Source organism: Betta splendens, chromosome 12, assembly GCF_900634795.4.
Source record: "Betta splendens chromosome 12, fBetSpl5.4, whole genome shotgun sequence".
In the NCBI taxonomy this organism is placed as follows: domain Eukaryota; kingdom Metazoa; phylum Chordata; class Actinopteri; order Anabantiformes; family Osphronemidae; genus Betta; species Betta splendens.
In genome coordinates this window covers 9,900,605-9,917,031 of record NC_040892.2, presented here as the reverse complement: position 1 = coordinate 9,917,031, position 16,427 = coordinate 9,900,605, and the positions used below count along the sequence as shown (strand labels likewise).

At 41.3% G+C, this 16,427-nt stretch overlaps 1 protein-coding gene across 1 annotated transcript; it reads right to left on the bottom strand.

Moving 5' to 3' along the window:
• Positions 1-345: 345 nt before the first annotated feature.
• On the bottom strand, positions 346-13,793 carry LOC114867112 (ceramide transfer protein-like). The gene is made up of 16 exons (XM_029169495.3): positions 13,634-13,793; positions 12,597-12,731; positions 7,673-7,789; positions 5,466-5,573; positions 5,252-5,387; positions 4,501-4,584; positions 4,190-4,351; positions 3,993-4,081; positions 3,820-3,906; positions 3,643-3,735; positions 3,385-3,480; positions 3,065-3,197; positions 2,888-2,958; positions 2,659-2,787; positions 2,458-2,587; positions 346-1,884 (listed from the first exon to the last, which is right to left on the bottom strand). Exons 1-16 carry the CDS (start codon positions 13,742-13,744, stop codon positions 1,757-1,759), a joined length of 1,809 nt encoding a protein of 602 aa, XP_029025328.1. The 5' UTR covers positions 13,745-13,793; the 3' UTR covers positions 346-1,756.
• Positions 13,794-16,427: the final 2,634 nt, after the last annotated feature.

Below are 16,427 nucleotides of genomic sequence, written 5' to 3'. Positions count from 1 at the left end.
GGGCTTTTGCTCCAGATGAATAAAAGCAGATGCCATTTTAGGCTTTTGGCAAATGTTTTTGTAAAAACAGTTAGAGTCAAAGCCATATGAATTAACTTATAAACCTTTTGGTAGATGAATGTGTGCATTGCTCCTGGAGGGTAAAGACATCACTGACTGCAAAGCGGCCTCAGATGTGGCCTTATGGACAGTTCTTGGCAGAGATTTTGGCACTCACTAGTTAGAATAAAAATTAAAGCTATTGATGTAAAAAACAAAGAGTTATTTAAAAAATAAATGATACTATGTTCCTTGTTCATAATGACTCATTCATATTTCTGCAACATGAACAAATTACTCTGAACCTGAGAGATAAACTTATTTATTTCACTTTAAACAGGGCAGATCACGTGCCATGTTGTCACAGTACATTTGTAAGTTGATCCCAATATAAACAATTCATTTACAAAAATGAATTTCTAATTACATTCAGTTTCTAACAATGCGATTAGGACTAAACTGATTAGAAACCTCTGCTTTAGGTGAAGGAGCTTCAGCCTGGTTCCTACTGAGCTGCAGGGCTGCAGAGTCTCACGTGGCTTCACTTTCTCTCACCTTTGTCTTTTAGCTAGACTTAACAGCAAAGCTTGGTAAAACAACTGAAAATCTATCATCACTTAAATGAGTCAAGACAAAACATTTGCAGTGTGGTGTTAGAGCTCCTGGTCTGTGGCTATAAAATGTTGGGGGAGGCTGTAAAAACAACCTTAAATGTCTCATAGTGGATTCACTAAGTTACCAGCAGTTTATCCAATCAGAATTTTATTCCCATATTGTAACAAATAAACCTCTTAAGAATTTAAGTACCTTGCTCTTATAACAATCGATTCCAGTATCTAAACATAGCCGAGCTTTTCTGTTCCCAGCCAGGAGGCACTTGGCTAGTGCCTCCTGCCTTCAGGGTGCACTGACCATCTGAAGCTATACCCTCCCATCACACTAAGGCATTTGGGCTCGACTCGGTCAAACAATTTGCAGACTTTCAGAGAAATGCTAGCGACACTGTACAATTCTTTTAACATTCAAAGTACAGGTGTGTTATATCACACTGCAACATTAACAAAGAAACAAACACTGTACATAAACTCTTGTTTTGTACATGACGTGTGAAACCTTTTTTGACTGATTCCTCCATCAGCACCATCGGAGGTGTTTTCATGGGAGAAAGTCGAGAATCAAGTCTTATATCATAGGGGTCATGAGTTTGTGACAACCCTCAGGACTTATGACAAGTGTGGTCATGTTTAGAAATAAAAGTTAGCAGCAACAAAAAAACAAAACTGGGCCTTGAAAATATGAAAATTAACATGAACTAGATTTTTCAGTCTATTAGCAAAGATCTCTTTACAAACTACTTACAGAACATACATATTTATATATGTCAGAAGAGACATGAGCTGAGCGCAGAATAACATCTCTAATGCTGGAGGCATATAATTACAGATGTGTGTAAAACCTTTTCAAGAATTTGCTTTTAAATGACACAATTTCCCAAGTTTACTGATCAAACCACAACAAAAGGAGAAATCTCCACATTTCAAATAACTGAAGTCTGTTGACTCAAAGGTCAGGGGTTGTCTTAGATATTTGAATGTAGCCTCATGCCTTTCATTCAGACAGAAAACCTTAAAACCCTAAATTCTAATCCTAACCCAAATCCTACTAAATTAACTCAGATGTGTTGTGTCCACCTTTTGATCCGTGTTGCCGGTGGGCTTTAGAATAAGATGGGTTTGCCAGCAGTTTTTTCTTGGACATAGGAAGTGAAGCGTTTGAGGAACTTGGGGTACTCTCTCTTAGCCACAGCCCTGAGCACAGAGGCGGGAGCCCAGCCTCCAGGATTCACTGCAAACAGGATGCAAAAGTTACTGAGGGAGAAGGTTTGAGCGGTTCAGCAATTTCACGCCTTTCATAACATGTCAAACTGCCTTTTATATATGAGTTTAACATTATGTAACACTCACTGCACTGTTTTTTTCCCCTTTCATAAAACATTTAAGACTCAGTCAATCATCAGGACTTCTACGTATATGTAACTTTGGATCTTTTCATATTACAGTACATGAAACAAAGTGGTACTAGAGTGATGATTATTATTACAGAAATATGCAAAGTTTCTGTGTTCAAAAGCTTTACTGTATAGAAAACATTTCTAATTCTATAAACAGTTGATTAAATTCAGCCTGGACCTGCTCTAACAACCAGTTATCCATTTTAATGGATTACTGATACGGTTATGACAGAATGCAACTGGACCCAAAACTAATTCATGACTAATAAACTACACCAGGAAAGGTGGTAGAAAACATCAGAATTAAAACCTAAAAGGAAATTAAGGTCAGGGTTACCTGTTCACTGTTTGTGAACTGGGACCATCCTGACTATTAACATCCAACTCAAAAGCGGTCGTGGACTTACCATTTGCAACGTAGGTGATTTTGCACAGGATGTTATCTCTGCTGATTTCCTTGTCTCCTTCTGGTGGGCTGACGAGCGTCTGACAGATCATGGCGATGTTGATTTTGGCACGGACACACCTGTTGGTTAGCTGTGGAGACAAACCACTCTTGAGAAAAAACTGCCTTGTTTGAAACAAGAAACCGCTCCAAATGGACTTACCTGCGCTTCATCATGGTCCACTGAGAAATTACAGACCAGCCACGTGTCTGGGTCGTTCTCGTTGCTGCTCAACACCTTCCTCATAGCCGACAGGTACAGGACATCCCTCTGAGATGCAGGCCACACTCGCTGTGACACAGGTGATTTCGGATTTATTAAATTGTTATTCACACAAACACGTGTGGTAACTTTGTTCATGCTCACACCGCATCCAGCCTGTAGATCCTACCTTGTGTGTTTGATAGACAATTGCTGCATTTTCTGACAATGTCTCCACGACATTGAAGTTTTCAACGGTGGCTAAAGAAGCAGAGAACATAAATGGAGCATTATAATAAGATGATAAGAAGCTTTTTAACAGTAAACTGTCTTAACTCTGGTACTGACACTGAAACAAAACACCTACTCTCCCAGTCGTTGCGGTACGTGGTGTCCCAGAAGTAGTGGCAGACCTCATGACCGGTCACCCCCCTCACGCTGTGCGTGGCCTTCAGTGGGTCCAGGACAATCCCATTTTCTTCCACTTCTCTCCTGTACACCTGCACAGAGACACAGAGAGACACACAGAAAAAATTAGTGAAAGAAAAATCAAAAGCGTATTTTGTAGATTAGAACTCTATCATTCATACAATAGTTCAACATGTTTCAGAACTAAAGAAATTTACTTCACACTTCATAAAACCACTTTTTTGTGCCACTGTATCATTTGTAATATCCTGATCATACCTTCATTTCTCCTTCTTCTACAACCAGCTGCCAGTTAGCATCTCCACCAACATCCTGCAGGGAGTAGGTCATGTGATTCTGCACCATCTCTTCTACCTATAACAAAAAAACAGCTCATCATCAGCAATGATTAGTAACGTCACACGGTGATATAATGCGAGTTCATAAATAAAAGATGTGTGAGATGAGGAACAACAGGAACAGAAGGAAATAATAAATTATGTTGTTTCGTTTTACAGCAGTGAAGAGTTTCACAACCTTGTCAGTAAATCTGTGAGAACCAACAGTGGAATAGACGTCTCCAGGGGGAACGGGGCTGGATCTCTGTATCCTGGTCTTCTCAGTTTGACACTGGACACACACACGCACGCACACCATTAATATCACCTCAGAAAGCATTTGTTATGGGTCTACAAAACGTTGATCTTTATTCACCTGCTCTTCTATTTTGTCCTGTCTGTCAAGAGCAGCTTCCACTGCGTCGAAGAATTCGTCCTCGTTGATGAGGCTGTTTGGACCCTCCTATAATCAGCCAGAAAAAGAAGATGCTGATGGTTCTCAGACAAGGCAAACTCAATCATTATGGAAGAACATTTTAGTGTGCTCACCTCGTAATCTGGACCTCCAAAGTGAGACTTTTTTTTCAGCTCGTTGAGGGTGGATTTATAGCTTTCCTCTATTCTTCTCCTCTTTCCATCTCCTACACTCGGAAAAATCCATAAACAATTAAAATCCACAGTTGTGGATTTAAAGATGGCTACTTCTCTAAATACCCACGTGGACCCTGTGGTGATGTAAATGTTACCCACCTTATCCAGTCTCTTTTGCCAGCTGTCTTCTCTCTTCACCATGAGGTCGATGCAGTGCGACAGGGTGGCTAAGATCCCGGCCGTGGTGGCCTTGAACGTGATGGCTTCACCCTTAAAATCTATACCATTGATTCCTTTGGGACTCGACGACTGGAACACTGCACATAAGAATCATGAGGGCTTTTTTCCTTTCCATATGAATAAGCTCCTTTGGCTATGACACAACAATTTTCACTTGATTTTTGTTTTGCCTCACACTTGGTCTTTCTTATAATGTGAAGTTAGGTTTTCCACTTTTTATTCTTACATTTTTCTTTGCTGCCATTGTTGTTGTGCAGAAAATCTCCCTCTGATCGGGTGTTGGGGAAGTCATCTTCATCATCCTCCACAACTGCAAACATTCAAAAAGAAAAGAGATTTAAGATGAAAAGGAAACAGGAAAACTCCAAACAGATCGGTTTCTCCTTTAAGTCGCCAGGGTTCCAAGGCAGTGGCCCTGTGGCCTATTCAGAATTCAAGTTACAGCACAGTAAACCATCAGACTGACAGACCTCTGCTGTTCTGGACAACATGACAATGGTCTGGTTTCATCTTCAGAACAGACAGAGGAAGAGAGAGGGAGAGGGAGGTGAGGAGAACAAAAGCTGGGCTTCATTCACTGGTCATCCACAGGCGACCAGTGCGGGCTGCCATGAGCAAATGTCCATCCAGCAAACATGGGGTGAGACAGAGGGGAGGGGTGCAAACTAATCCCTTATATTCAGTTAACATGTCTCCTAAATGATAAATATTTTAATAATCTGTTTTGTTGATGTGGAATCACTTGATTTACCAATTAACTGTTTTGTCTTACAGGTAATGAGTGAAAATTAAAATTAAAATATCTACTCATTTAATTTCAAGCATCAAGAACTGCATACAAGCAACTGGAGCATAGTTACTTCTATAAACTGACTAATATATAATGCAATTAAAATTTCAGCTCAACAGTTACAAGAAGATGGTATCCTTGTAATCAAATATAAGTCAATCATCAAAACTAAATAAATGATTCTTACTTCTGTCTCTCTGCAGCTCATCTTTGGAAACATCTGCACAGCTGTCAAAGTACTTCTGAAGCGTGTCCACCTGCCTGCACAAGATATCACGAAAGGTCTCCATCTCTGCCAGCTTCTCTCTCAGGCTGTGACCCTTCTGAAGACACAGCACCAAAGGTTTAGGTACATATGTGTACATATGCTTAAAAACAAAAAAACTAACTATAAAAGTCACCTTGAAGGATGATGTGGAGGTGGCAGAGTAGCCACTGGTGGCTGATGTGAGAGACAGCATGGAGCCATGTCTCCGCAGACTGGACTCTGAGCCGTATCCAGAATCAGCCTGTAGAAACAAGGAATATAGACAACGTAAAGACAAGAATGAAAGAAGAGATGCTTAAAAATACATTATGGAATGTAAACAAAAACAACTAATCATGTTGAATATGAATTATCAACCACAAAGATTATGAAAGACTTTGAGCGGATATGCAGAACAATAACAACAACAGCGCAGCATGACATAGATTCAGTCACCATGGGAACACAGCTGACTTCCTGTAAACCTAACAGCTTCCATGTTCCTTTTACATACCCGCCTGGGCCCCATAAGAAGTGGCTGGTAAAAAACGAGCAGAGTTGCATATCGCTTTAGGAGACACTTCCAATTTCAACCACAAGATGGCACAGAACATAAACACACTTGAGAGGCATTTGTAAGAGTCTGAGGTTACAGTCGGTCAACGACCAGAAGTGACTCCGCCTGTCTTCACATGGATTTTAGTCGGTGCTGCTTGCCCTTTAGCCAACATCCTGCAATCCCACTGACTTAAGCGGCACAGATAGCACCGTCTAACTAGGTTTAATGGGCACTGCAGTGTCTGCAGTCAGATAGGAAGAAACTGGAGAAAATGTAACATCTACATGTATCAGCTGCTGGATCTGTTGGTATTAGCAGCAATCACCAACATGCACATGCATGCATGATGCGCGCAGTAATAAATGTTCAAGTGATGGGTGATAAATGGCAAAACGCACTGTGCAAACATGCAACTGACTGAGGAACTGAAGCCATAAAAAGCCTGGCTCTGATAAAACTCTACCCTGGACATGATCAGACATCAAGTCAAAACATAATAATAAATAACATTATGGGAAGATGATGTATAACATATAGCAAATTCAAAAACAATAATGGCTTATTCTAATTAAAATAGCAACCCAGAAACAAGTGTTACTTTCATATAAAGGTGCTTGACTAAAGAAATCACTGAGAGGTTTGGTGTGTTGTGTCTCCGTGGAGACGCTGGATTGCTGAGTGCTGTGAGTAATGTATCATAGGAAGTGAAGCGGGATTTTCTAAGAAGAGTTTTCAGTGGTGACTCATTGTGGGTGGGATGATGGCCGGGTGTATATGTGCACAAGCCTGACTCCTCTCCTGCTCTGTATGAGTCATGGTGGCTCCCTGGTGGTACTATGAGTAAAAAGAGGAGGGGCAGAAGGGGAATTTCCTACTGACTACAAGTCAGTTACACGTGTTTCAGCAAACAGACAGAAGGTGTGGTAGCTGACTTTTCATCAGTGTGACTACTAAAGCCCCCTCCTCCTCTGGATTATGTCTGCATTTAAGTAAGACTTAGAGACCAACTGAGTGCACAAATAGTAATAGTGTACTGTGAAATCCTATTTATCTGCGGCGTGCGTCTCGAGTGCATAATAAAGCCATAAGCTTCACGAAATACTTTCTACAAATGTGATGGCTTTACGTAGTTCACAAGGCAACTTTCTTTCTCCGTCCATTTATCAAAGTAACTCTGGGGCAACTATCTAAAAGGCCAAATTTGTTTTTAAACCTGTATGAATTTAGATTATAACATTATTTTAGGCAGGCATAAAGTGCATGAAACTCTCAACTGGTTAACACAGTCTCTCAGTGTGATGACGGCAAGAGATGGGAAAAGGGAGAGAGAGGAAACTATCAGGAACCACTACTGGAATCACATGTGCTCCTGTAAATGTGTCCCAATATGGAATTCAGGTTTTAATTCAATCCAAGCTTGTGGTAAGTTTTAGCTCAGCCTGCCAGTGCTAGAGGCCTTGGCATTAATCATGTACCAATTGCAACCCCCCCATTTGCACAGGTTAAGAAAAGCAGATATACATTCAACCGCAGTGCACTCAGCATGAAAGCTAAACGTCAAGTATTTATAAGACCCAGAGTTCTAAAAACTTGCAAATAACGCACCAGTGGTGGAGGGATGATTATTGTCCCCTGGACTCCTCCCCTCTCTCTCCTTCCCTCTCTGATACTCTGATAGAAACATATACAAAAAAACATAAAAGTCAAGGTTGCATTAATGTAATAATATGTATTAAAATGTGACAGCTGACACCAGCTGTTTTACCACCTGCAGCATTAAGAGAAAAGTATGTATGACTTACCCTGTGCAGCTCAATGGATTCGACCCACTGGTGTCTGTGATCAGAATCTTGTGTCCTCAGGTACCAAACGCTGTCGTTAACACTTATGTCCAGTCGGCACTCATCAAACTCATGAGGCTAAAACACCCACAGGAAGAACAATGGGGAGAAACGTTAGTTTAACCAGTGTACAATGAAAGTACACTGCCACTGATGCTACAGGCATCAGTGTTTACAATCGAAACCACACTTATCTGATGCCCGATTTGGTGACACAAGGCCAGTTCTCTAACACAGTGGGCGACAAGTCGTTATTTAGTTGCCTTCAATGACTGTAAACACAGTCCCAGTGATGGGAACTGTATGTATTTAATGTAGGTCTATCCTATAAAAGGGATCAAAGACAAAGAAGAGTGTTCCCGCAGCATCCATTTTTAGACAGTGTCCCATAGGAGGAGATGTAGCAGAGAACTGGCCTTTTAAGGCAACTTACAGTCTGGAGCAATATTTCTTATAGCCCTCCAATGAACTGTCCGCACTGGAGAACTGCTGTGCTGGCATGGCCACCGACTGGAGAGTTTTAACTGGTGCTTGTGCAGGGACAAGGCAGGCACAGAGGGAGTGCTGGTGTACTTTATTCTGTAGTATTTATCAAATGCATCAGACATTCTTCTAGAGAGCGGTGATGCTAAAAGCCCCTCCGAAGGTCTATTAACGCAGAAAGCACAGGCTGATATGAGTGAGAGTCTGGCTTGTTCAAGCGTAGTCGAGGACACAGCTAGAGAGGTGCTAAGAATTTAAAGGAGCTGTTGAACTAAAGAGAACTTCACATTTCTGTGTTAAGCACAAAATTGGCATCTACGTCTACGTATGTTTGTAGTATGAAATAAAAGAATGCATTCACTACTACTTATAAGCATCCACTTATTTTTACAAGATTGAATTTATAATTTTTATCATTTTATATAAAGCTTCGTAATATTTTCATTATTCCTTATTTCCATTAAGCAATTAATTGGCATGAGCTATAACAAAACGGTCACATTTGACCTTGCATTCCAGTACAGTATCTCCCAGTGAATTAACACATCCAAACACTGGTTGAGCCCAACCCAGACTGAAAATAATGTTACTTTGATGAATCAGTAGGAAGGCTTCACTAATGATTGTTGTTTGACCGTGATGTCCAACACCTGGACCATACAGATGCACAACACGAGGCTGAATGTGGAAAGGTTTGACAAATCAACGCTTATGTAAAGGTTACCAGTGATACCAGTAGCAGAAATGGAGGAAGAGGAAGCTCAAGAGAGGAAACGGCTATGATGAAACCATTTATCAGAAATAAGCAAAACAAAAGATGTGAGCTCAACGTTAACAGGGTTGTTCCTACTCTTACACAACTAAATCACAACAAACCATTATAGTTACAGGACTACCTACAGCCTTATACCTAGACTCTATTTAGAGCGGTTCTAAATGTGCTGCATAGTGAAATGTACCAGCAATTTACACTGAATGTGTGAAATGACAGAACTGATTACACAATGCAACTTGCACAATACACAATTTTAGTGTCACTCAGCTGCTGGGAAAGCAGGAAAACTGGTTCCTCATGACCATCTGTAGACTCTGGGGATCCATGGCTACAGTACATAATTAAGCAGCCTCGCACTTTACAAGATGACATGCAAATGCAGATCCAGTGACGTGTTTAGTATGTGTAGGACAAACGGTGGTTTTCCCACTGCATCCAGTTGCTGTGGTCACAAAGCTGATTCAGGACAATGGGATAGTTTCGATGTGACAGAAGGAAGCTGTGACTACCAGTGCTTCGTGCAACATTGTGCCCATGTGATGCTAAGTGTGACCCACATGACACGTGATAATGGTTTGCACACTGCCCTCATCAGATTTGATCTCTGAAGGCGCTTGTGGGGAATAGATTTAAATGTGTATTTGTAACACGAGCGTGTTAAGAAGGGGAGCCGGGCAAAAAGTAGCTAAGCAGCAGTATGAATGCTGAAATCAATATGATAATACAAAACAGGTTTGCTCTGTCTTTGATCTCTTCAAACATAAACTTCCCAAGTAGCTTCAATAAAGAATCCCCTTCAGTCCACTCCCTCCACCCCCCTTTGGGCTGGTGTACGTGTCTACAGTCACAGCCTCCAGATGTGAATGGATGGTAGCTCCCTTTCTAAAAATAAGGATTTCCCATTATCTAAACATTCGAAACAGAAGGAAGGCAAGACAGACATCATCATTACTTATCTGTTCCATTTTAAACAAATTCTTTGTTTTGTTTTCTGACATGTGGAACATGGAAAACCAGGGCACCAAAATGGGCTCCCTGTGGTCTTAGTGGCGGAAACACCAGCTCAGTCATGGAAAGAGAAAGCTAAACCCGTTTTCCTGACCTTCCTCATAAACCTCAGGGTTGAGGAAGTCACATGTCATGAGGAAAGGTCTCATTTCCACACAGATAGACGTCACAGTCTGTTCAACCTCCACCTGACCTGCAACCCCCCCCGAAATGTTCAGTGAGGCCAAATACACAAATCGTTGCATCTAGGGCAACAGTCTCAAAAAAGTCAAAACTGTGCAACAGATCCATGCTGCACTGCTCACCAATTCCATTGAGGCAAGGAATTATATGTAGGCCAGTGTGTATTTATTATCTGACCGTGCATCTAAAAATTGTGATGGTGGTTAACAGACGTGATAGTTGCAAAGCTTGCATTAGCTGGTTTGTGGCCTAATATCGAGGACGCATAAGAAGAACACTGGTTAACACTTGCTGAGAAGTCAACAGCTGTCAAAGGCTGAGCAACACATGACTAAAGCTGTCTTTGCAGTCAGGCACTGCAGAAGCAATGCTCAGTCTTTGCACAAACATTGAGTGGATGTCTGTCAATATTTATGTGAAGTCAAACTATTTGAGAAGCTTGGCTTTTCTACAACAAAATAGTCTCACACTGTCTTTCTGGCCTGAGCCATTTCTCTAACTGTGAATCTGTGAGGACTCAACCTACACCAGAGACACGTATCAGAACAAAGTACATACTTAGAATGTACACGTGTCCACGCTTAGTATGACAACAGGTTAACGTCATGTCTTAGCTGATCCTGAATTGAATATCTTCAACTGCATGTTATAACATATTCCCGCATTTCATGCTGTATGTCTTTTACAGAATGGTACATCTAACTCTGTGAAGGGAAATAACCTGCAGAAATCAGGATTCCTGGCGAGAAAGGTAAACATTTTTGCTGTTGACCATCATGAGCTTTAATTCTTATCTTTGTAAAATTCTTTCTTGCCAAGGCGTCTGAGGCACATTTCCATTTAAATGAGACTTGACTGTGGCAGAGCACAGGTTAATATTTACATAAGTCGGGAATGGATAAAGCTGAATAAATACAGCTAACAGCACAGCAAAGCTTGCTTCATGCAGCCTGGGAACAGTAACTTATTCATTTCCCTTGTTGCTATCTAGAGAGACGCAATGACTGAGCTTTAGTCAATGACAGACCCAGCTACTCACTGAAACAATTAACTTCCAGAGCCATGTGAATCTTCTTCTGTGCCATTTTATCTTTGATGTGGGTTTTCTGCTTCTATAAACTTTACACTATGTGCTCCAAACTGTTCAAAGCAGTTGAACAGTTTGTATTTTTGCCAGCTCCTATATTGTGGCACCAGTTGATTCCATGTCTATGGGGGGTGATAAAACAGTCATGATAAATAGCATAACCCTTACAATAAAAGCAAATGTATCCTTTAGGGTCCTGGTCCTTTAGGGCCACAAACAAGAGAAACAAACACAGCCATGCTGAACCACAGCAATGTCTGACCAAGAGGCACAGAGCACAAATATTCCGCTCTGTTAATTGAAGAGTATCACATCATTGATTTAAAATTAAATGAGTTTAGAAGCCAGCTAACCTCAAGTGTAAACTTGGACATAATCTGAAGTCATCGATAAAAAACAGGTCATCATCTGTAGTTAAATGAGTCTGAGACACAGATTTGCGTTGTCAAAGGTCAAGGCGAATTGAGACACATGAATAAAGGAATAAGCTGAGCCATTCTTTCATGAAGTAGGAACATATGGTGGAAGCCTACAGTAACATCTGTATCAGATTTTATATATTGAAAGCCAGACTTCTCAAAACTATGCAAGAAACTTATAGAGGGGGTGGGTAAGAGAGTAAAATGGCAAAATGGCTATGGAGGCTAAAAGAAGGGAGTTTTCCTTTTTCCTTAGCTTTTGTTATGTGATCATCACATTTAGGTTCATGATATAGGTTGTGGCATTTGGTCAGTGGTGCTTAAACAGTAGATTAGATTAGAAGGTTAAGTTACTATTACAGAAAGAGTTTTTTTATGAAATGTCAGTTGCACAAGTTGTTTCGCCACATAGGTCAAACGTGGTATTTTAAAATGGTGTAGCAGTACTATAACTGTACCAGACCCTTTTACTACACTGAAATGAGAATTTGTTTTCAGTTCGGTTTGATTTTATATGGTAAAATGGCAAGACACGATAACAAGGTCAACACTTGATGTAGAATGGCTCAGGAAAACCCAATAAATCCCCCTGAAACTACTGTAGTACTACAGCGGGTGAGAGTGGCAAGGAAAACTCCCTTTGACAGTAGAAACCTTCCTCTACCTCAGAATTCAAGACTCTGCACAAAATAAAGCTTGTGGCAGCATTCAAATAAACGTAAGTTGGGCATATTAATGACGGTAGGATTTATCTATCTATCTGGTGGCTTAAGCAGCAAGAATAATGCTTCCTCTCTTGGCAAATGTTCCCCTCTTACACAAACAAACAGTGTTCATTCTTGTAACACTTTCCAAATGACCAACGTTGCACAAAGTGTAACAGGAAAAAAAAAAGATTACGATCTGGGAAAGAAGCTCAACAGTACTCACAGTAATAACAGCTTTGCTAAGGCAGAGGGAACCTCGACAGCCGTACTCAGTCTCATCCTGAGATTTGTAGTAGCTCAGTGTGTTGTTTTTCAGCACCACCCAACGGTCCTGCCAACCATGGATGTAGTTTGTCCACTGAAAAACAAATACATTTAATTAATAATGTTAATAATGAAATTATTGGTGTATACCTTTGCAATAAATGCTACTTTGCTCAAATATTTATTTGTCCTTGAGACTCCTATTTCAGTTCTTTGAAAGCTGGTATATTTATTGACTGTACTTTGTATTGTCTAGAATTGGAAGGTTCATAATGCCCTTCTAATTTAAATTCACATGTCTAATCTGAGATGTCCACACCTATGAGAACACAAAAGTTGGGACAGACACATTACATATAAGGCTTAGGGTCAAGCTGTACAAGACTCGTGACGCATATTGAGCTTAGTATGATTGAACAGGTGAGCGGTTCTGGAGGCTGATCGGCTTAATCCCACAATATGCTTGGTTAGCGGGTCAACATGCAATCTGTTCAGAGACAACCAGTGTACTGTGAGATTAATAACACATTAGCTCACCAGCAGCTTAGCTGTTTAGGAGCTGTGGTCAATTTGCCCAAAATAACATATTGCACAAGTCAGTGGAAACAACAGAGCAGATAATAAGTCATCAATAGTATTAATTAACACACAGTGGTTATTAACACAAAGGTCGTCCTGCTATTTCCATACCGTTGTCTTATTTTCAGAAATCGCCTGGCTCCTGTCACTACAAACAACAAGCTCAACATGTGTTTACTGAATGAACCCCCTGCAGTATTTTGAAGGCTGTGTGTGTTCCAAACCCAACTCCCCTGCTTTAACTGGGGCTTTTCTTTTGCATCAGAAGGGATTATCAGTCTAATGCCGCTTAGCAGCTATGTGGAAATGTTGACACATCCTGGATAACCCGTCTCTCAAATAGACGTGCCATGATTTGTCATAACAGGCGCCTCCCCGGGCACCTGGTGGTGACACCGGAGGATTAGCACGACTTACCTTACTGAGAACTCCGCTGAACTCCCCGATCCCGGTCGGATGCAGGGGCTCCTCTCGGGGCTCTAAATCTTCCTCTGAGCCGGAGGAGTTCCAGCTCTGGTTGTCTGACATTTCCTTGAAGCGATCTGGCAAAGCCCTTAGAGTGAAAACGGTGCGAGCTTGGCAGATGACCTCCAAGTAAAGTTGAATCTGTCAGCATTAGCAAAGCGATGAAGTAATCACGGTGCTACCAGGAAGACGAGCCCCACCAGATGAGCGCCCGCCCGTTAGCTCCCACGGCTCCTACGCTACTCGGCTAGTTCTGACATCTGTGGGTCGACGGTCCAGGTAAATGTTAGCCGAGGCGTAAACCGTTAGCTGTCAACACACCTACCGCCCCTTCTCGTTGCGCTGCGTTACGCTCAGTCCCACAAGTGACAGGCGAATTAGTAACGCCAAACAAATGCACCCAGGCCGGCGTCAGCGGTGACAGGCGATCCGTCGACCCCGCTCACAGAACGGTTTGGTGCTGTTTCCTCCGAGTGGTGACAGCTACCCTGCCCAACGCCATGTTCCACTAACGTCCTGAGCTTCTTCTCGCTGCCTGAGCGAGCGCGTGTTCCAACTTGTGTGCTGCGCAACACACCACAAGATACGTACAAATCTGATTGGTCGCGGGGTCGTACGTCACCGTCGCCGCCATATTGGACAGGGCCAGCCGCAGACTGCCCTGTAAACAAATTCAAATTAGGGAGGGAGCTCCAGTTCATCCTCGCTTGTTTAACCTAATTATTTTACTTTACTTTACTTATTTTACCAATGTTTGCCTTTTATGCATACATAGTTAGACCAAACTATTTTTAAACAGACTAATATGGATATAGAATATAAAAATAATACATTCGAGGTGCGTAGGGGCGCTGGCTAACGTGACGTCACTAAACCCGCTTATTTGGAACAGGGCTCCGCCTACTCTGTACAGCTCTGAAAATAGAGTAGGTCATGAAGATGGACTGATTTACTAGAACATACATTACTACCAAGTAGATATAAAGACTGACACACATGTCAGTAAAATGCGTAAAATAAAATTGAGATTTTTTAGTATTATATTAAATTACTGTAAAATGACAGTGGGTGTGCAGTTTTGTCACACTGTGCTGACAGTGTTGGTAATGTTAACAGGAAACAACACAACTCCTGTCAAATTCTGCTTCAGAGTTTTTTTTTTTACGTTTTCAAAAAAGTGTGAGCTGTGAGAAGAGCTTAGAAAGAACTGCAACTTTGCTACATAACTTACATAACTAAAGCATGTTATACAGGGCCTCGGTTTTCTTAAAGTTGTGTTGTCTTTAATTGTTGTGTTGACTTTAAGTACTATTAAGTTTTTCTACCAGTTTAGTAAATTTATTAGAGTAAACAGGGTGAAAGTTCACTTTAAAAGTTTGAATTAATGATATTACAACATGATAAAACACAGCCATGAAGAATGTTACCTCACTGTGATTAGCCTTAATTGGTACAAACCTCGACATGTGCCTGTACCAGTGCTGCACTTGTGTTAGCTGTGAGTCATGTGATATTACAAACCAAACCCACACATACCTAAATGACACTCACATCTTTACACACCAGCATTTTGGTTAAGGACAAAGTAAGAAGACAGAAGAACAGAAAAGAGCTGAGAGCCTTTGGCCTCGTCATGGGTTTGGTGAGTGTGATTCAGTCCCATGAAATCACGAGACCTGGAACAGAGAAAACACACGGCTTCTATTAGCTGTGCAGTCAACCCCTTCCCTTCCACTGATCAGAAAAGTGAATGGATAAAGCTGAAATTTCAGACATTGCTCATTAACAGGCTTTTAAAACCTGTAGTCACTTCATACTGAGTGCTGTAGTGAAAGGTACAACATTTGGGTGAGAAAAACAAGACAAGGCCCTCTCAGATGTTTCTAGTGAAATCGGCTCTGCTTTAGCCCCGGAGCCAATCCTTTCACTTCATATTAAATCGGTGAAAATCTAAACGGTTCCTCCTCAGCAACGTGGCCGTACTGCTGGATGGGATTTCAGCAGCTGATTTAATCATAGTGACATACAAATAGTCCCTGACTTCAGGGCCAGGAGTCAAAGACCGTGACTCAGGCAGGCCTGATCCAGCAGCAATGTGATTACACCCTATCCTTCTTCGAGCTGCATATTCCACATAGGTCAGCAGCTCCGAGTAGGCAAAGGAAGGATGTAGCCGGTCTACAAGAATAGATTTAATGTATTTCATAATTGTGTCATGCACTTCCTTAAGGACAAACCGATTACAATGCTATTGGGTTGTTAGAGGCTTGATGTCACAGCTACAGTGAGAAGGTGCGCTTTTTAAGACGAACTTCTGTCTCTAACTGTCACTACCAGCCACAATTTTTACTCTATCAACTAATTACTTCACTAAATCGTAGTCATACTTGTCTTCTTTCTAATGATGTGTCTGGATACCCTCAGACCTATACTTTAGTCGCTATCGACCTCAAAGTGCAGAGAGATCCTGAAATTCTCCCATTGACTCTAATGATAATTTTGGCAGACGTCTGAGGAGAAAAACAGAGGAGACATATTTTGAAATTGCCGACTGTGGCTACAAGCTTTTGTCCTTAACATAAAATTCACACCATTTTCTCATTGAAGCCTTGGACTCGTAAAATGAAATAATTTTTTGTGATAACTATCAGGTTTAGCTGAACAAGCCTGTTTATACAGGGTGAAACTCTGCTTTTACAGAGCGAGTGAGCCTGATTTTCCCGCCTTTCGTCTCCATGGCGGACGG

Excerpts from the sequence above, each read along its gene's own strand:
- LOC114867112 (XM_029169495.3), bottom strand. The coding sequence starts at position 13,744 with ATGTCAGACAACCAGAGCTGGAACTCCTCCGGCTCAGAGGAAGATTTA. Across the intron at positions 5,574-7,672 it reads AATCCATTGAGCTGCACAGG|GCTGATTCTGGATACGGCTC; the intron begins GTAAGTCATACA and ends TTGTTTCTACAG. Across the intron at positions 2,959-3,064 it reads GTACCGCAACGACTGGGAGA|CCACCGTTGAAAACTTCAAT; the intron begins GTAGGTGTTTTG and ends CTGCTTCTTTAG.